At 42.2% G+C, this 22,055-nt stretch overlaps 1 protein-coding gene across 3 annotated transcripts in view; it reads left to right on the forward strand.

The window, feature by feature from the left end:
• The window catches only part of TAFA4 (TAFA chemokine like family member 4), a 180,807-nt gene extending 159,180 nt beyond the window's left edge, over positions 1-21,627 (forward strand). For all 3 annotated transcript variants that reach the window (XM_034440604.3, XM_060684192.2, XM_087887957.1), the window contains 2 exons: positions 9,113-9,237; positions 19,613-21,627. In XM_034440604.3, the coding sequence (XP_034296495.1) occupies positions 9,113-9,237; positions 19,613-19,624 (137 nt within the window). In that variant the 3' untranslated portion in view covers positions 19,625-21,627. The remainder of the gene's footprint in view (positions 1-9,112; positions 9,238-19,612) is intronic.
• Positions 21,628-22,055: the final 428 nt, after the last annotated feature.

Genomic DNA, 22,055 nt, shown 5'->3' on the forward strand with positions numbered 1-22,055 from the left:
ACCACTGCGCCACCATGGCTCAAATACTCTACTTGCTACTAGATCTCGGAGGGTGATCTACCAACATTCCCTAGAAGACCCCTTGTTATTTTGGTCCCTTTCAGCTTTAGGACTTCAGGCCATTTTTGTTCCTTGGCTCAGCCTTAATGGTGCCACTAAACCTTTCTCTGTTAGTGATGAAAACAGGTTGGTGCTTTGCCATGCATACTGTCAGACAAAGGTACAGATGAGAACACATTTCCTCTGAGTCAAGGTTGGATTCCAGTGATTGTACAGACATGGCAATAGTATGGAAGTGGTTGGCCAGCACCTTCTCCTAAGAGTTTTCCAGTTTCTAGTCTGGTCCATGTCCCAACATTCCCAATATGTCCCAATATTTCCTATCCAAGTCCTAAATAGACCTGACCCTACTTAGCCCAACCAAGGTCAACCAGTTGCTAACTCCTACGAAGGCATCAGACAAAAGTAATTAGCAATGTGGTGCAGCAAAAGCAATCTTGCAATGGTGATGAATTCTGAATTAGATATTTGCTTTACATATAACCAGGGGTGAAATGCTCCCGGTTCGGACAGGATCGCCCGATCCGGTAGCGATGTTGGGTGGTTCGGAGAACTGGTAGTAAAAATCCCTGTCCCCCCCATGCCCAGCTGAGCTGCGCGATCATCAGAGGCTTTTTTTTTTACTTTTAAAAGCATTTTTTTCTACAACCTCTTCCGCCAAAAAAATGCATATTACAGCTGTGATAGCATAGTGGTTAGATTGCAATACTGCAGGTTAATTGCATTCCCACTGCCAGGAGTTTGATCCTGAGAGGCTCAAGGTTGTCTCAGCCTTCCATCCTTCCAAGGTTGGTAAAATGAGGACCCAGATTGTTGGAGGCAATAGGCTGACTCTGTAAACCGCTTAGAGAGGGCTGTAAAGCACTGTGAAGTGGTATATAAGTCTAAGTGCTATTGCTATTAATGGAGGCCACCTATTAAATAACCAAGAGGACACTTACACTTATCCATGCATAGAACTAAGGGAATCTGAAAAAGCTTATTCAGTGAAAAAGATTAAACCCTGATAAAGTTTGTGAGATTGAGAGAGAGCTCATAGGGCAAGTTTAGTTCTTTTACAGAGATGGCAAGGCTTAGGGCAGAAATAAAAGTGTTGAGGCACGTCATATCCTGAAACTAGGCAGATGAGATTTCCCCCAAAAGTACATTTCCTTGGTCACTGAGCCTGACACAAATTTTGGAGGTGTGTTGTACTGTGCTTAGAATCATAATGGCAACTTGAATCGAAAACTGCTTCTTTCTTTGGAATTACAGTAACCACAATAACAAATTACAATAATTGCAATAATGACTGCCTGTATCATCCAGATTACAGGGAAGAAAAAAAATCCAAATGTGATTGTGAAGATCTGCAAAAGGACCTCTTTAAACTGTGTGAGTGGTCAACCAAATCAAAAAACCCACTTCATTATTTTGAATAGAGGTAAAGCAATGTAACTGCACAAAAACTCTTTCATTTTACATAGACACTGAGGAAATCTGGGACATCAGACGCTCATGAGGCAAAAGATTTTAAAGTCACAGTCCTCAGCTGGAGATGTTAACTTGATGTGAGGCACCTGTGAAAAAGGCAATGATCCAGGTTAGGGATCATTAGGAATGGAATCAAAACAAAAGTACCAATGCATTTTTACAACTCTGTGATACATTTGTACCTGGAGCGTTATGAAAATTCTGATTTTTTGCTTTGTGAAAAGGAATAGTGTGTGGGCACAGGAGTAGAGAAGACGACAATCAAAAACAATCAGGGGACTTGAATGCTTTCCTCTATGAAAGCAGTCAGTCTCAGAAATAAGAAGTGTCCTACTTGTTAACATTTAGAAAGCTCTTAATGACCCAGCTGTTTCACAGAGATTTGGGGATCGAGGAAAGAACAAAGCATGTTCCTAGAATAAGTGCAGGTGCTGCTTATTATGCTTGGCTGTTGTGAGAAACAAAATACTAAACACAGATGTACAGTACACCTTGGCCTGATCCAGCAGAATTGTTTTTGTGTTCAGAGGAAGTACATGTTCCTGACCTCTGTCACGATGTGTTCTTTGATCAAGTATGGTTAAGATTGCAAGAAAGCACTTTGACTAGAGAGATGTTTCTCACATTTGGCAACGTTGAAATGTGTTCACTTCAGTTCCCAGAATTCCCGAGCTGGTATGCGTGCCAAGGTTAAGAAACACTGAACTGAAGGTGCAGAAATTCTGTTTGCTCTATTATAATTCATGAACACATTTTCCATGCATTTTATTGCCAAGTTACTTGGACAAATCTGTTAATTTAATATCCACAATATTCAAAATAATTTTCCTATAATCCAGGGACCAGGAGTCAGCTCACATCAATAACTAAGGTGTGGATGAAGCAACCATGTAATTTTCAGACACCAGGGTGGCAAAGGTGAAACATCCAAAGTGAGAAACGGTTTCCAGGGTGCTTGTGACAATGTAGGAAGAGCAGATATGTGCAGTTTCCTCCTCCCCAACCATATTGATGGGTTTTACAACAATGTAAACACTTTGAAAATTTAGTAACTTCTAATGAGCATCTTGATCACTTGCTCACTTCCCCCCCAACCTCAAAAGATGCAAAAAGTCACACTACCATCATTTTAAGTTATCTACATTCCCTGTCTTGAAAATCATTTTGTTCCAACAGGCAGTTGGTCTCTAGGCTGACTGTGGGCATTCATCCATACTATGATTGTTAGTGTGGCTGGTTTTAACAGGTTTGAAATATTCTGTTTCTGGTTGTTCCTTGAATGCTGCCCTGAGTCTTGCTGCGTGAGATGTGTTGTAAAACAGATATACAGCTGCTAATCTTCAGTTGATTATTTTGAAATTGCACTGTTGGCAAACATTCCCTTATTTTTAGCTTGTTGCATTAGGATACTGCATTGAAAGCCATTCTTGCTTCCTGAGGTTGGTGCCCTAGTCATTCATTTGTGAAATGGCATGTGAGAATAACCACAGGAGGAAGAGTCACAGAGTAGGCAAACAAAAGGCATCTGAGCTTGCAGAAGGAATGTGAGCGTGGCAAACTTCTCAGGAAAAACCTTCCCTAGTTTCTTGGATTGTAAAAGTGAGGGGGGAGATTTGCAAGATTCTATTAATGTAATCTGAAATGTTAATGTAATGTGAAAAGAAGGACCAGGGGCAACATGATAGCAGTGTTACAATATTTGAAGAGCTGCCAGAAGGAAGGGTCAACCTACTTTCCAAAGCACCTGAAGGCAAGACAAGAAGCGATGGTTGGAAACTAACCCAGGAGAACTAAGGAGAAATTTCCTGACAGTGAGAATAAATCAGTGGAATGGCTTGCCTTCAGAAGTTGTGGGTGGTTCATCACTGGAGGCTTTTAAAAAGAGACTGGACAACCATTTGTATGAAATGGTATAGGGCTGTGGTGGCAAACCTATGGCACGTGTGCCAGAAATGGCACTCAGAACCCTCTCTGTGGGCACGGGAGCCGTCGCCCCAGCTCAGCTCCGCCACACATGCATGCGTGCCTCCCGCCGGCCAGCTGGTCTTCGGGTCTCTGCCCTGCATTTACAGGGATGCACATGTGTGGGGTGTGCATGCGTGGGGGTGTGCATGTACAGGGCACGTGTGCATTGTGTGGGGGCAGGGCACGCGTGCATGTGAGGGACGGTGGGGCGCATGTGGGGGGCACATGCACGTGGGGGGCGCATGCAGGGGCCTTGCATGCATGCGGGAGGCAGGGGGGATATGCAGGGCCGTGCCTGCATGCGCAGGGCCGTGCGGGCATTGCATTTTGGGGGTTCGGGTACACGCTTTGGGCACTCGGTCCGGAAAAAGTTAGCCATCAGTGGGATAGCCAACTCTGTTATTTTGTTAATCTTACAATACAGTTAGAGGTAGGTGTGCTTCTTGTCTGGACTATCTCACAAGGCTGTTTTTGTTTGTTTAATTGATTTTGATCATGCTTTTATTACTTTATAAGTAACTCAAGGTGGCAAGCCTATATAATACTCTTTCCTCCTGTTTTTCCCATAACAACAATGCTTTGAAGTGATTTGGGATGAAAAAGAGTGACTGGCCCAAAATCACCCAGCCAGCCTTAATGCTTAAAACAGAACTAGAACTCACAGTCTCCAGGTTTCTAGGCCAGCATTTTAATCACTGAGTTGCATTAAAAATTTACTTGAGTGGCATGCTTGGTAAGTCCTTTCCTTGTACTACTTTCTGAAGAATAACCCAAGAATAGCTTTTTGGGTTATGGGTTAATAATGAAGCATAGATTTCAATATAGCTATTTTAGATCAAAAGTAGGAACAGCACTCATAAGTCACATTTCATAAACAGTAAATTGGTTAGTGTTCAGGACTTAGACTGAAGGTAATGTAGCTTCAAATTATCATATGACCACTGGGTATCCTTGAGCCATTCTCTCTCCCACTTTCTCTCTCAACCTACACACCACAAGCTTGTAATAAATACAATGTTTGTAAGATACCTTGAATTCTCTTTAAGTAGGAATAATAATAGTAGTTATAGTAGCTTGTGGAAATTTTCTGTATGGCCAGTATCCATGTCCAAGACCAATTTAAATCTTCCCTCCCAGTGCATGGATGTAATTGTACATGGTGGGTAGGAGTAAGGGAGTAAGAAAGAAACCTATCACCATTCATTCACAGCTTTGATGTGGTATTTTTTTACTTTATCCTTTTCTTCAACTCCCTAACTGGATATTAGAGTAAAAGGTAAAGGTAAAGGTTCCCCTTGCATGTATGTGCTAGTCGTTCCCGACTCTAGGGGGCAGTGCCCATCTCCGTTTCAAAGCCGAAGAGCCAGCACTGTCTGAAGATGTCTCCGTAGTCATGTGCCCGGCATGACTAAATGCCAAAGGTGTGGCAATGCGCACGGAACGCTGTTACCTTCCCACCAAAGGTGTTCCCTATTTTTCTACTTGCAATTTTTACGTGCTTTCGAACTGCTATGTTGGCAGAAGCTGGGACAAGTAACGGGAGCTCACCCCATTACGCAGCACTAGGGATCCGAACCGTTGAACTGCCGACCTTTCGATTGACAAGCTCAGCATCTTAATTATTACGCCACCATGTCCCTATATTAAAGTAAACTGGATAGTAAACTGGAAAGCCAGTTTGGTCTAGTTAAGACACCAGGCTAGAAAGAGGGAGACAGGGAGTTCAAGTCCCACCTTATCCATGAAAGCCAGCTGGCTGACTTTGGGCCAGTCACTCTCTCTCAGACCAATTTACCTCACAAGATTGTTGTTGTGGGAATAATAGAAGAGGAAGGTGGGTTGGATATGTTCACCATCTTGAGTTATTTGTGAAAATAAAGTGGGATACACACACACACACACGCACACATCAAAACTGTAACTACATACACAATGTAGTTTCAGCAAACTGAATTTGCTGATAATATGTGAATCAACATGTCCTGATTTAAGTCAGCTCCTCCTCCTGAAATGGTTGGATCCAGGTTTGTAATCTTAAATCAGAGGATTTGATTTATGTGATGTTTGCTGGAGCAAGCTGCACTTTGTAGAAACCAAGGCATCTTCCATTAAAAGTATTCACAAAAGGAAAGGAAGGAAGGACTGGACGAAATAGGAGGCAATTCTTGTGGCTGGCTAAGGGATCTATTTCCTCTACAGATGAAGAAATCAAACTTGCCAAATACTTGCCACTCTCCCTCCTGGAATTTTGTCATTGTGTGTCATGGGTAGATCCAGAATAAGCGATAAGCTTGCAATTCTTTGAGTGAGAGGCAGAGGTTTGTTGAGGAAGGAGCTCTTATCCACTTCCCTGGAATGGAAAATTAGGATTGTGTTCATGGTGAGAGAAGAACATGGCAGAGAAGAGAAGATGCGGACTGCACAGATATAGGAAAGATTCTGGGTAGGGAATGAGCAGCAGATTGTCATCCAGCAGCAGCAAGTAAGGACAGCTCAGAAAGCCTTTTTTTTTAATGTTGATATGAAAGATCAAACACTTTTCTGATAAAATTGCTCATCTGGACTCCACCTTGTTCAGAACTGGACTCCACATTGGCAGAACCAAAGGAAATAATTGGGGCAAAGTGTGATGAGCTCAGTGGTGGTATTTAGCCGGTTCTGACCGGTTCGGGTGAATCGGTACTGGAGATCACGGGTGGGCCTGCCCACCTGCCCCGGCACTATGCTGTCCTATTTAGCCACGTTTTCGAGGTTGGGTGCATGCGTGGAAGGTGCATGCGTGAGCAAAGCACATGCACGGAAGGCTGGGCGCATGCGCGGAAGGCACACACGGGCGGCGAACCGGTGGTAAAAATATGTGAAACCCAACTCTGGATGAGGTGATGAGGGATTCTTCTGAACTTGAGGCATCCTTCCTCAGTAGGATCAAGAGCAGAAGAATCAGTCCTTTTCAACAGTTATCCCATCTCTATGGAATGTACCCACCTCCAAATTCCAGAGCAGTCTAGTGATCCTGTTATTTCACAGAACAAAGATCTAGGTCTTTAAAAAACAACAACAACCCAATGTCTCAAATGTTTTAAATCTTTCTGATGATCTTCATTTTGGCCGCTTAGAATCTCCAGAGCAGAGCAGAATACAAATATCAGTGAATAATTAAATGCATATATTTCAGTTCCTTTCAAACCATAGCTTGGAGAATTGGAAAAATGAGATGTGTGAATTCTTTTTGAAGATCCTTTTGATGTGAGAAAGAGGATACTGTTTACAGAATGCCTCCTAGAGAAAATCCTTAAGGACATGCATATGAGAATAATTGGGCCTAAAAATTCATTCATGAAATTGTGGTGACTCAAACAACTTCCTCCATGCTCTTCCCCTAAGGCACTTATTCTTGACTGTTGTTTCACAAACTGCCGTAAGAAAAAAAAACGTACAATTTCAGAAGCAATTTCCAGCATAGTGAAAGCCAGGATGGGACTACTCAACAGGAGAAGAAAATAAAATAAAAATGCCAATTTCTCTGTGTGCATAGAAATGTTGTTTCTGTTTTGTTCTGTTTAACTGACATTGATTTTTTTTTCTTATGTGGTTTTAAAATGTTCTTTTTCTAGCATTTAATGGGTTTTTGTGTGTGTGTAACTTTCTGTCAAGAGAACCTTAGTTGGATTAGAAGGAAAGGGAGGAACATTCTCGTTGGAAATTGCAGTTTATTATCCTTCCTTACACCGATCCCATGGTATAGCAAGGGCCTTTCCTTTTCAGATGTGCTGTCCCAAAGGTGCTTGTCTGCAAACAGCAACTGGATTTGATTTCTTGGTTTTTCTTAAAACTTTTTCGCTTCTCATCCAAGAAGCTTCTTCAGGTCTAACTAACTGGTAGAGAATGGAAATGATTTATACTCTTCCCAGTCAGTTCAGTCAGCAGCTAACACCGATAGTTGTTGAAACCGTCTGGGACAGTGGTCGGCAAACCACGGCTCGCGAGCCACATGCGGCTCTTTGGCTCCTTGAGTGTGGCTCTTCCACACTCGTGAAGCCCTGGCCGGCTGTGGCTGAGCCAGGAGCGTGCGCATACACAGAGAGACCCTCCTCAAGCGAGTACCGAAGCTCAGGAAAGGTGCGCGCAGGGTGGGCAGCGGCTTGCTTAAGGAGGGTCTCTCCATGTGTGCGCATGCTCCCGGCTCAGCCACAGCCGGCCAGGGCATCACGAGAGTGGGAGAGGAGGAGAGTGCAGGAGAGAAGCTGCCCTGTACCTACCTTCGCGCCACATTTGCACGTAAGGCAGCCTTTGCTTCCTGCCGATTCAGGCTGGAGTTCGCACCCTCCGCACTCAGCAGCGAAGAGCTGCTGGGGGTGGGGGATGAAACAGCAAGGCGATGGCCAGAGCATTAGTGCAGGAAAGAAGTCCCATCCTGTTAAGACCCTCCTAATCAAGCAGCCGCTCACCCCGCGGGTGCCTTTGCTGTGCTTTGGTGCTCGTTTGGGGAGGGTCTCCCCGCCCATGCACACACTCCTGGCTCAGCCAAAGCCGTCCAGGACATCACAAGAGGAGGGGGAGAAGGAGGACGGTTACCCAAAGGGAGGGGGAGAGACACACAGAGAGAGAAATGGGGGGGGGAGAGAGAGAGACATAGAGACACATACAGAGTGATACATAGAGAGGGGTGAGAGAGGGGAAGAGAGGGAGAGATACAGAAGGAGAGAGACATGGGGGGAGAGAGAGGGAGATAGGAAGAAGGGAAAGAGACAGAATGGTTTGACTAGGGGGGGTCATGTGACTGGGTGAGTGAGTGACATTGAGTTGGCCATGCCCACCCAGGTTTTGTGGCTCCGGTGTGTTTTTTTTCTTTGGGAAACGGGTCCAAGTGGCTCTTTGAATGTTTAAGTTTGCCAACCCCTGGTCTGGGAATTAATTTGTGTCCTCAGAGTCACCTGAATCAGAGTGCAAAAAAGTGTGGAAGTGCCTTGGGACTGCTGAAAGGACTGCACTGTAAGCAGGGGTGGGTTCTACTAACCTCCGCTACTGGTTCGTAATGGGAGCATGCTCAGGAATTTCATGATGACGTCTGGGTGGGTGGGCGGAGCCTCCCACCGCCATTACTACCGGTTCACAAGAACCGGACTGAACCGGGAGCAACCTACCACTGATTGTAAGACATAGGTGGTGTCATGCTCCCTGATCTCTGTTCAGTTTCAACATAGTTTCTTTGACTCTTCTTTCAAGCTTCTGGTCCTCTCTGTCTAGAATGCGAACCTTGTTCTCTTCAAAGGATCTTTCCTTTTCCCACAAGTTAATTAGAACTGAAGAAATTTCTTGGATGAGAAGTGAAATGTCTTCAAGCAAAAGCAAGAAAGTCCAGTTGGGGAAAAATAGGTGGAGGAAAAAACACCTTTGGGACAACCATGACCTGCATGACTGAGAATCTGCATAGACTTTCAGTTGTGTTGGCAATGAAACTCCCAAAATTCCCATCTTTTGGCCTGCAGCTTCAACACATTTGGAGATGCCAAGGATGGGAAGATCAAAGTAGCTATTAGCTGCTTCCCGGCAGCATTTTCTGGGTCCCATTTGTTGCATGTAGTTCTGAAATGACTTCATTTTTGCTTTCCAGCTGCCATTGTTATCCAGAAGTGGTGGTGTCATATGGAACCTTGTCTGGAAGGAGAGGAATGTAAAGTGCTTCCAGATTACTCAGGTTGGTCATGCAGCAGTGGAAACAAAATTAAAACAACCAAGGTAAGTGTTTGGATGGATGGCCTCACTCCCTGCTCTCAAGCTGACTAATACCAGGGGCTATGCTGACCTTTAAAAAAAAAAGGATGCACAAAATAATCCAGATTATGATACTGGGTGGGAAAGGAGAGTTTAATCTACTCTGAGATCTAAATTTCCTCTTGAAATAGAGTTTGCTGCCCCCTCTCCCCTCCAGGATGGAAATCATGTTATTAGATGGAGACTATGTTTTTCTCCAGGGACGTGGTGGCTCAGTGGCTAAGACACTGAGCTTGTCGATCGAAAAGCCGGCAGTCCAGCGGTTCAAATCCCTAGTGCCGCATAATGGGGTGAGCTCCCGTTACTTGTCCCAGCTTCTGCCAACCTAGCAGTTCGAAAGCACGTAAAAAATGCAAGTAGAAAAATAGGGACCAGTTTTGCTGGGAAGGTAACAGCATTCCGTGCACCTTTGGCGTTTAGTCATGCCGGCCACATGACCATGGAGATGTCTTCAGACAGCGCTGGCTCTTTGGCTTTGAAACGGAGATGAGCACCACTCCCTAGAGTCGGGAACGACAAGCACATATGTGCGAGGGGAACCTTTACCTTTACCTTTTTGTTTTTCTCCATGGGTCAAATAGCAGAGGTAGAGGCTTTATGTACTAAGAAAACATCTTCCTGCTAAACTGTGTCCTAATCCAATCTTTTCCAATTTTAATTCAGAAGGTGGGACATCCAATCACATCTCCCTCCATTTTTATAATTTTCTGCACTAAGCATGGACATTGTTAAAACAAAGACTTCTTGAAGCATATGTGCATGCAGGGCCATGCGTATATACAGATGCACAGACACAAGCCTCATTCACCTTGGTGCCAGTTCTGTGGGAAGGGTACATCCATATTGCATCAGTCTTTTGGGACTGTAATTCATCTCCTTGTAGTAGTTTAGTTACTGAAGATGCAGCCATGCAGTGTACGGTCAGGCTTTATTAATTACCATAATGTCCCCAAAGTCAGTGGTTTGTTCCTACTGTAATAAGGAATGAATGACAGTCTTTTACGGGAAAGAAGTAAAAGACTGATACTTGAGTCAAGGTTGAGCTGAGGTTGCAGCTTCTTTCTTTTTTTTTAAAGTGACACCCATCACAAATCATTAATGCTGCCTTTCTCTCAGTGTCCATGCATTGACTTTGATATTTGGGTCATACTACAGCAAGAATTCTCGCAAATGCATGCAACATCATTGTCTGGCATTTCAGTGCAGCTAAGATCACTGGTATAGAAGGGATGGAGAACTCTACACATGCACAATGAGTGTTCCATCTCCCCCATCCAGGGGGAGAGCCTTCTCTGTGGGGGACCTACCCACTGGAACGAGCTGCCCCCAGAGATTCGTCGGATTCCCGACCTTCGTACCTTTCGCCGTGCCTTTAAAACATTATTATTCCATCAAGCAGGGCTGGCCTAAAATATTATTTTTAATGGGTTATTTTATGTTATTTTAGATTGTGGGCCAAACTATTTAATAATTTTAAATTGTTTTTAACTTTTATATTGTGGGTTTTTTATCCTGGCTATACACCGCCCTGAGTCCTTCGGGAGAAGGGCAGTATATAAATTTAATATAAAACTAAACTAATGTCCTATGACTGAAGATGGAATATTTTCTGTGGCAATCATCAAGTCTCCTCTACACTTGATTTTTTTTTTTTTTTTTTTTTTTTACAAAAGTATAGGGATTATTTTAAATAGCCAGTCCCGGTTATCATCGTTATTTTCAAGAATATAGGGACCTAACATAACTTTCTATAGACTTTAAAAAACATAATAGTAGATGGATACAGTCCAGTGTAGGATAGGCAATTTGATGTCCTCAACAGGTTTTGCACTTCAGCACCCATCAGACTTAGCCAATATTGCCAACTGCGGAATTGGTGGTCCTAAATCTCTTTAGGGGTACAGGTTGCCTCTCCCAAGCCAGTGCTTTGTTTGAACATAGACACATTTGCTCCCTCCTTTCCTGCCAAAACAAAACAAAAGCGAAGTCAATCTGAGGACTTTATAAGGAGGACCTAGGTGAGCGAAGTCTGTCCATAAAGACAAATTCAACAAATTTGTTTTCTGGGAAGTTCAAGACTTTTAATGGGGGAAAAACAAAAAAACAAATAGGTTGCAACCCGTGGTGAAATCCAAATTATTTTACTACCGGTTCTGTGGGCGTGGCTTGGTGGGCGTGGTGTGGCTTGGTGGGCGTGGCTTGGTGGGCATGGCAGGGGAAGGATACTGCAAAATCCCCATTCGCTCCCCACTCCTGGGAGAAGGATATTGCAAAATCTCCATTCCCACCCCACTCTGGGGCCAGCCAGAGGTGGTATTTGCCAATTCTCCGAATTGCTCAAAATTTCCGCTACTGATTCTCCAAAACTTGTCAGAATCTGCTGAATAGCACCCCTGGCTGAAACCAAAGAGTCCTCTTTTTTTTTTTTTTTTTGTATATCTTTGCTGCTATTTGTTGGTCATCTGGATTTTGCTAGTCTCAGACCTTCCGGCAAGATGCAAACCATAGTTTTCGATGTTCTTGTTTTGGAATTTTTTCATTCCAAATTTGAAAACCTGAGGTAAGCCGTCTCTGAAAACTGGAGATGTGTAAACTTAGGCTATAAAGAAGAAGAATGGACAACTCAGCAGGCTGACGGCGCTCTGTGATTTGTTTGCCAACTTATTAAATATATAGATAAAACCAAGACTAACTTGTCAATTGAGAAAAAATGGTCCTCTCCTAAAACACCTAGTTGATTTTGCCTCGCAGTACTTAGAATCACGCTTTGTTTTTGATATTGATATTTTTCATTCTTATACAGAGATGAATGTAAAGGATGGGCTTTCAAACCTTCCCAACAGATTAAGCCTGTGTTAAATTTAAAGCATAAGGCACATAAAACAAGGCAAGCTAAGGAATATGCATGAACTCTGAAAAGTCTTTTTCCTTTTGTGCAACAAATTTGGGTGCATCTTATACTCTGAATGTAGCCCCGCCCACCCACTGGCCCCCACCCTTCGGCCTCCGCGCGTCTTCTTCCTTGCTGCAGAGATTACTACGGACAATGGTTTAGCCATTTTGGGCACTGCATGTTGCTTTTTCAGCCTCCAAATTCTCTGTTTCTAGACTGCAGGGATCGCCAAAGCACATCGCCGCCCGAAAACATGATGCGTTTTGAGGCTGAAAACACGATGCAGGATGCCCAAAATGGCTACCTGAAACAGCTCCTGCCTTCTCTTACCCCTTCCGTGCTTTGCCTACTTTAGTCACTGGAGCTCCCTCCGACGATCAGCTGGGCTTTTCAAGCTGTTTTTTAGCCTCAACGAGGCACCTGCGAGTGAAGCGATATTCCGTGCTTTGTCTGCTGTTCTCATTGCTGCTCCCTCCGACGATCAGCTCCCTCTGACAAATACAGCTTTAGAAGCTGTATTTCAGCCCCAACCAGGCGCACACTCAAAACCAGGAAACTAATGTGCTGAAGCTTGCCAGGCTAAGGATGCTAGCCAGTTGAATACCTGCTATGCGGAATTTTGTTTATCTATTTTCCTCCCCAAAAATTAAGGTACTTCTTATACTGCAGTGTGTCTTATACTCTGAAAAATACGGTAATTATTTGAACTCTGATCTGGCCTACTTGAACATAGGATGCTGCTCCTAGGCACACTGACCTGAAAATAAATTCTACTGGATATAGTATGGCTTCTATATCAGGGCCAGGCTATCTTCAAGACTGCCTTCTACCGCATAGCTCCCAGCGACCGGAAAGATCCCACAGAGTTGGTCTCCTCCGGGTCCTGTCAGCTAAACAATGCCAGCTGGCAGGCCCGCGAGGGAGGGCCTTCTCTGTGGCTGCCCCAGCTCTCTGGAACCAGTTACCTCCTGAGATCCGGACTACCCCCACCTTATTGGCCTTCCGGAAAGCGGTGAAAACCTGGCTTTTCTGGCAGGCTTGGGGCCATTGATCTCGCTGTTGCAATCTTGCGAGATCCGGCCATGAATGGTGTGCATGGGCTTTTAATGTTTTTAAAATGTTTTTATAATGTTTTTAATAATTTTTCTATGTTCATTGTTCGCATTATTTTTGCTGTAAGCCACCCAGAGTCCCTTGGGAGTTGGGCGGCATAGAAATGCGATAAATTAAATTAAATGTGATAAATTAAATTCTTTCTAAGACATGCACATGGCATAACTCTGCCGCAGGCCTTTATTATAAAGCACCAGCTGAAATTTTCAATCTGATCTGTATTAGTTGGTCATCTGACACTGGTTTAAACTTCAGCTTTCAGAAACCTGTTGGGGCTGGTTGAAGTTTCCTTTGATGCAGACGTTACTGTCACCATTCACAAGCTGAAAACTCTGCTAGCTTAGAAAAAAAAGGTGTTGATGCAGGATATTCTGCTACAAAACGAGAGGTGCGCCCCTTGTTGTACCAGTGGCCAGAAGATCAGAGATTACTCAGATAAAAATTATTTTTTGGGGAATGTATGATCTAAAATGAAACAGAATAAATCCGTTCTGGAAAACTGAGGGAAAAGAGGGACAAAGAAAAATTCTTTTATACAAGTGCTATTGATTTCACATGGGTACTTCTGTTAGTTTACTTCTATCAATTTATGCTGGTTCCATTCAAGATTCAAGGCAGTTCACAATCTAATAAAAATAACACAAATAGTAAAACCACAAATGCTTTTCATGCACATCGTTTGGTCCTCGTATTTTAAAGTTCGTAATAAAAATACCTCCGTTATTCCACAGAAGTAACCAGTCTTAAAACTATGTGTTAGACATCTGCTGTCTGTGTTGGCGCCTTATACCCCAAACGCTGTATAAAGAGGATCATCTTTATAGACTTAAAAACACATCAATAGGGAGAGAGCTATTCTGACCTTCGGAGATAAAATAATCTTATCCCAGGAAGTTAGGTTTTGCAACATGCCTTCTCCGCCCATATGTAGTAGATAAGCAGATCCTATTTGGATCAGATCACCGGCACTCGTGCAGCACTGGTGTCATTTTACAATAAGACCTCTCATCTGTCTGCAGGAAGGCAGTGCTTCTTGCATCAGGGGCGGCTTTTAGGTTGTCTTCAAGGGCAGCCCCATGTAGAGTGAGATAATAAGGTCATGTTCAAGCCCGTGGTGATAAGAGCATGAGTCAATATTACCAAGAGCCTGCTGTATATGCCACCCTGGGTTATTCATTCAAGTTCTTTCTAAGCTGATTTGAGGTGTAAGCCATCAAAAAAGAACAGTATCAGACCAAGAGATTCGGAGCATAGCGGGGAAGCGTAAGCATCTGAGTTGTTCGCACACGTAAGGTAAGACGACAATGAAAATAGTAACGGTTTCAAGCCCACTTATTACACAGACTGGGTGGAGCAACGATCCATCACTGGTAGCCTCTCGTGCTGTTGGACATGTGATTAAAAACACGTAGGGAAGTCACCAGAAACCAGGGACCAAAGACCTGGCAGACCTACATAGAATGCAGATGAGCATAAGGACTTTCTCCTCCTCCACAAGTGTGAATCTAGATTCCAAGTCTGATTTGGCCTTTTGTGCACATCTACAGTTTGAGATTAACTACTGTGCTGAATTAGCACCCGGGAGTGCCCTTAAACTGGCTTTGCTTCATTAAAGTAACAAGCTATTAACTCCCCTCTTCAAAGAAGAGAGCCCCGAGTGTGCAATCTGCGTCCCAGTGAAGTCAATGGCAAAGCTCCACTTTGATCTTAATGGGTTGGCATTGCACCCAAAGGTGCTGCAAGTATCTTTAATTTGCTAATTTGCCTGTGATGAGGCTTTTCCCCCTATTTTTCTTTTTGGTATCTCAGTATGCTTTTCGCTGGAAAAGAAAAAAACAAGGGGCAGGGATATTCAGATAAGACATTAAGCTTCCTTTCACACTGTGAATTCGTGTAGGTATAACGATGAATGAACTGGCTCAGATCCCTTCTGTGCTAACTAAGAGAACAGAAGCAGCTCATTAGCAAAAGGCACCTCTCCATTCAGAAAATCCCGCACGCACACCTGCACACACCTGTGCACACAGATCCATACAGAAACAAACACACCTCTTTATAGATGGAAGATAAATGGATAGCAGAGGGGGTAAAACTCGTAAGGGTAACAAGCATTCTGCTCCCCATCTCCTCTTTTGCACTTGCAATTAAAGATGAGTTTCAGTAGCTCAAAAATCCATGGCTTAAGTGAAAGCACGCAGAAGGATTACTACTTCCCTGGCCAATATTTTGTAAGTTGGCTGACCTCCAAGCTCCAGCAGGACAGCCATATCTTACCAACCAGAATAGAAGACCACAGCATAATACACTTGCACATTGTCAGAAAGATTTTTATCTTGGATGGCAGGTGCTGTGTTTTAAATTTTTAAAGAAGAAAGCCTCTCTCTTGGGCGTTTTGATTTGAAATCTTGCATAGAGCAGGACTCAGTGGCCTAAGTGGGTCTTTCAATTGGATTGTGCAAAAGAACAGGCAAGGGAGAACAGGCCTCGTCTCCTTATCAGTATGTATACAACATCCAGATAATGGAACAGTGCATAAAAATGCAGTTGAATGCACATTTCTATCTATTTTTAAAAGTAGTTTAGAAGGCAAATAGATGAATGGATTCTTGGAATTAAATGCATGACATTCTCACCCATTCCTATCTACTTTCTACCTCTTTGGCTTGAATCAGTCTTTATTCTAAGCCACAATATTATTTAGTTTCGGCTTAGCAGGTCGTGTGAACACAACCGTAGTAAAGCATGATTTACAGGACGTCCTTGACTTACAACAATTTGTTTAGTGACTGTTTGACGTTACAACAGCACAGAGCATGCGCAAAGCATGCTCCATGCTTTGGAGTGGTAACACCGGTTAGAACCCACAACTGGATTAGGGGACTGGAGGCTAAAACATATAAAGAATGGTTGTTGGAACCGGGTGTGTCTAGTTTAATGAAAAGAAGGACTAGGGGTGACATGATAGCAGTGTTTCTAATATCTCAGGGGTTGCCACAAAGAAGAGGGAGTCAATCTATTCTCCAAAGCACCTGAGGGTAGGAGAAAGAAGCAATGGGTGGAAACTAATCAAGGAGAGAAGCAATTTAGAACTAAGGAGAAATTTCCTGACAGTTAGAACAATTAATCAATGGAACAACATGCCTCCAGAAGTTGTGAATGCTCCAACACTGGATGTTTTTAAAAGATTGGACAGCCATTTGTCTGAAATGGTATAGGGTTTCGTGCCTAAGCAGAGGGTTGGGTTAGAAGACCTCCAAGGTCTCTTCTAACTCTGTTATTCTATTCCAATGATGGCGAACCTTTTCAGCACCGAGTGTCGAAAAGGTTATGTGGAGATGGTATGGCTTCGCGTGCCACTTTGGGCCACTTTGGACACGCGTGCCATAGGTTCGCCATTACGGTTCTATTCCATTCCATTCCATGCCTTCCATTCCATTCCATTCTAGGAACAGTTGCAAACACCTACAATAAAATGATGAAAGGGCTGGAGCAAGTCCCTTAATTGAGCAGTAAATGATTGTAAACTTGATGAGTATCATGGATGAGGAAATCTATTTACTAGCTTGTTGAATGTCACACCAGCAGAGGGTGATGCTGTGAAAAGATGGAGTCACTATTCCACACCTCTCTAGGTCTCTGCCCTGGAGAAGTATCAATTTGGGCTCTTGGTACTTAATTTTTTTTTTTTGTAATTATAGGTATCCTGAATATTATCAGGGTAGATATTATCATTCTTTGGATGCCCAAAGCTCCTGCACAACTCTTTAACATTTATCCATTCAGAATCACCAGGGCAACATAGAAGAGATCCCTTATGTGCAAATTGCAGGTGTTGGTACAACTCGGATATTTCTGAGGGTTGCTGAACACTTAAACCAAATTCTAATATAAAACTTGGTGTGAGTATCCCTTGGTCAATGGGGAATCATAGTCCGGGAAGCAAGTACCCTTGTCAGCAGATTGAAATATGAATAACTATTTAGATTGTGAATAATATCACCATGGTGTACAGCAAGGGTGTCAAACTCAATTTCACTGAGGGCCACATCGGGATTATGTTTGACCTAGAGGGGCTGGGGTGGGTGGCAGCTCAATGTCACTCATGTCAGCGCTGGTGGTTGCCCGAGTGGTCTGCCAGCAAAAACAGGCTCCGGAGCTCCATTTTCGGTTGCAACGGCCTCCTGCAACCCTCTGCCAGTGAAAATGGAGCTCTGGAGGCCCTCGTGCAGCCCTCGCAGACACCATTTTTGATGGTAGAGGCACCGCAAGTCGGTCCTTCGCTGTTTTCAGGGCAGCCCTGTGGGCCAGACCTAAGCACCCTGTGGGCTAGCTCCGGCCAAAGGGCCTTGGGTTTGACACCCCTGGTGTACAGGTTCAGAAGTTACACCACGTAGGATTTCCAAAACTTGGTTAAAATAGAGTCCATTTAATAATGAATTTACTCAGAAAAAAACGAGGACAATCCATGGGAGCCAGTTAATGCAAGTAACCAGTTTTTATGAAAGTTTTCAAACTCTGATGATGATAGAAAAGCTAATATTGATATACTTTATGCAGTATTAATTTTAAAACTAGTTTGAAAACGGTTAACTTGGGTGTGAAAGCCAGACAGAGTGAGCATCCACTTTGTATATTGATTATATAGATTGTGCCATCAACAGTGAAAGCTTTGGTATGACAGGGATGGGAGGGAAATGAGCGTATTATTCTCAGGATAATACATGGAAATCTCCTTAGAAATGATTAGGTATTTGAAAAGTCGTTCAAAGCTTTTTAGCAAGGAAGGCTTCAGCTTCTTTAAAAGGAACTTGTTCTTCTCAGCTACAGTGTGGAGCAGTGCTGGACCTGAAAAAGTCATTTGATGAGAAAAAAGAAAAAGAAAAGCATCTACCAAACCAAGACTAATGATGCTTTTGCATGTTGTTAATACTTACAATAACTGTTTGGACAAGATAAATTCTAGCAAACAGATAAGCCAGTTTTGAAAAGATTACAAAACTAAATAAAAATCAATGGAATGTACTTTATTGTTTACATTCAGTGAGCATAACTAACTGAGCTGTTTCAAAATGTACATAAAATGTATTGTGAAAGCTTAAAGGCCAAAGTAGTTATCTGAAACAAACTAAAAGCTTTTGGATATTCCTTATCTTTTGTCAGCGTTTACCTAAGAGTCTGAATAAAGTTCTTTTTCTCACTGATTCCAGAGAGTCCTACCAATCCTTTAACTCTGCTATTACCTTTCTTCCGTTTATTGGGACCATTTCCTTCATGCACACTCTTCCTTTCATGAAATGTTTTGAAGACCAGGTTCAATATTATATATGATCCCCCTAGATCAGGGGTCCCCAACCTCCGGACTGCGGCTTGTTCAGAACCAGGCTGTCCAAGTGGTGGGTGAGCTTGCGTTTGCTTGCAACTCTACTTTTGTGAAGCAGCGTGCACACGCACCTGCCCCTTGAGCAAATGGAGCTGTGTGCACAAGCACCTGCCGTTCATATGCAACCAGTGGTGGGATTCAGCCAGTTCGCACCTATTCGGGAGAACCGGTTGTTAACTTTCTAAGCAGTTTGGAGAACTGCTTGTTGGAAGAAATCTTATTTTGTGTTTTTTCCACTTTACAGGTCTAATCCTGTAAGGAAGGTAGGAAGGAAACATTCTGGTATTGTTTCTAGCCTAATCTTTATTGCCCTGCTTACAGAAACTGCCTCTCTGGTTAACCCTTATTACATTGTAACAGCTAAGGTGAAGTGCCCATCGACGTGAGTGACGTTGAGTTGGCCACACCCACATGGTCACATGACCATCGAGCCATGCCTACCCAGCTGGTCATTAGGGCAGAGAACTAGTTGTTAAATTATTTGAATCCCACCACTGCATGCAACCATCCCCTCTCCCCCACCCCCACCCCGCTGGTCCGAAAAGCCAAAAAGGTTGGGGATCGTTGTCCTAGTTGACGTTCATAAATTGCCAATCTTCAGGAAAAATGGATGTGTGACTTTTAATTGAAGCACCCTCCAAGCATTGAGTTATCAGTATTCTTGCTTGAAATCTCCCAGTATTTGGTATTTGGACTACTACTATTGCTGCAACACGTCTAGCATCATCACAGGTTTTGCCCACAGGTTAAAATTCACCTCTTTCTGAAGCCATTGGTTCTCTCAGATGCTACCGCAAAGATCTGTCTGTGAGGATAATGTACTTGTTTTATCTTTGTATGTGTTTTATCTTCATTCTGCATATTTAAACTTTCTGAAGAGGTTTTAAAAACCAATTACCAGCAGCGATATTTATATGTATAATTCTCTCATTTCTCTTTTCCTTTGCTTGCAGGTGACACGGTAGCACAAAGTAAACATGTGTCAAAGTTGGAATAATGGGGGGTTTACAACCAAATTTCCCGACTGCTGCACAGAGACATTTACTTGGCAAGGAAAGTGTCAAGTTTGTACTGTCAACTTTTCAAGTTAGCTGGCAAGAACTGGAACTGCCGTCTTTTTAATGATGACAGCACTCTTCAAAACACAAATTTCTTATAAAGAACTGTAAAACAGGAACTGTAAGTCCAACCCTTTCATGTTCAGGATGAACAATTGTTAAAAAGGGAAGCCAAAACATCTAGTGGAGTGTATCATCTAGGATCTGATTTATGATATTTAAATACTCAAACTGGTTTCGCATAACTTGTGGGAATAATTAGATGAAGAAGCAGAAATAATTCAGATGAATATGGTAGGAAAGGCAATTGAATTAATGTTTAAATATTCACATCAATATATTTTTATGTAGGATTTAACAAGAATTAAACGAGCTCATGAAGTAAAACATTATGCTCAGTAAATTGTAGCTTATGCCAATCTTTATATTCTGTTAACAGTCTGTACAACTTTGTTTCTTTCCATCTGTACAGTGTTAAAGAGAGTAGAGAGAATACTTGTTCTACAAGTAGATAACGTTTACAGCATCAGACATGTCCACTCATTTATAAAATAGAATTGTAAGTACCGTTCTGTTTCACTGCAGCCAGAAACAGAAAGAAAATGCAAGCATTGATTAGAAATTTCACCCAACTCAAGGAATATTGAGGTCTCAGTTCTCACTTTGCTAGTTCCATATACATGTGGAAATTAATAAGCTAAGCCACTTATTTAAAGTCCACAGGCAGTCAATACATTTTTAAGTTAATAAATGAAATAAAATGTATACATTGCTGGCATTTTCAATTGATGATGGTCATGGACAAATACACCGTAGACTTCTGGAGTTTAGAAATCAAACAAAATGAAAAAGGAACTATTTTGTTCACATTTGAATGTGAATGACCTGCATTTACTGGAAAGGAAGATTACATTTCCTTATCCATCCTCCCACATCACCAAAACAGAAGAGTCACTTGGGGTATACACTAATGAACTATACTGTACAAATGTCCAATATACAATATGCAAAAATTCAATCTATCAAAGAATTCTTTTTTGCAAAAGCTCTGCATTAATCAACATTGCAAACCAAAGTGTATACATATGAAGAAGTGCACCAAACTTTATATACGGTGATGCAAACCTGGAAGAAAAAAATCAGGTTCAACAAACTGAACTTGATAGATTTGTCCATCCATACTGTATATTCCACATGCAGAATTAAAACTCATGATAACATCTATAAACTCACATAGAGTATCAGCGTACTGTATAACAACGCATCTAGCCCTCTGTCTTTCATATATAATATTACGACCTTTCAATTGGATGTCCATATCAATGCACCAAAAGGTACAGGAAAATCTTTGGAATGGGGAGTGCCCATGTATGTTTTAGTTGCCTGTATTGGTGCTTAACTACGTTTAATCTGATTTCTGATCTTGTGAGCTGAGTCAGGGTAATGTCCTTCAATGGTGCCAATGAAGCAAACTGGAAAATGTTGATTGTAGGACACAGAGCATCTGGGGATTTTGGATTAAACTGCCAATATTTTACCTAGAATTATACAGTAGGTGAAGAGAAAATCTTCTTTTGCTTGGCTTTTGCTTGCTGTATACCACTTATTTAGAAGTATACTTATGTCCTATAAACAATGTTCTAGGTAGAAGAAATACCTCCTCTTTCAGTTAGTTGCTATTTATGATAATTAAATATGCAGTTCTTTAGGAGGCTACATTTTCTAGTTTGTATGATTTCTTAACATGTAACTATTTCTTATTACTTTAATTGTATTTCATTCCAGGTCTCATCTTTCCCCCAAGGTTTGCCTTTGTTTTGTTTCAGCTTATACAAAAGAAAATTCACTTTTAGTCTTGTCCCAGATGTATCAACTTTACTTTGAAATACATTAAAATATGTTTCAATGTAGCCATCTCTGTATCTTTCCCTACAAATTTACCATAAGTGAGGCCGTCATTGCTGTATTTTATGTATTTTTTTCCTGCGTTGACATACAACTAATTTTTATTATTATTATTATTTATTATTTATTAGATTTCTATACCGCCCTACTCCCGAAGGACTCAGGGCGGTGCACAGCCAAACAATAAAAACACATACAATACAAAATTTAAAAAATAGAATAAAATCAAATTAAATAATTTTGGCCCCGACAAATTTAAAACCCCAAACTTTTAAAACCAATTTAAAATTGAATATATAAATACTAAAAAATATTTAAAATTTTAAAAATCTTTTATAAAAGAGGGGGAAAATTAGGCCAGGCCGGCCTGGTGAAATAGTAAGGTCTTTAAGGCGCGGCGGAAGGTGCGCAGATCCGGGATCCTCCGTATCTC

The sequence above is a fragment of the Pantherophis guttatus genome, chromosome 2, assembly GCF_059756535.1.
Source record: "Pantherophis guttatus breed Tessera chromosome 2, ASM5975653v1, whole genome shotgun sequence".
NCBI classification, from domain to species: Eukaryota; Metazoa; Chordata; class Lepidosauria; order Squamata; family Colubridae; genus Pantherophis; species Pantherophis guttatus.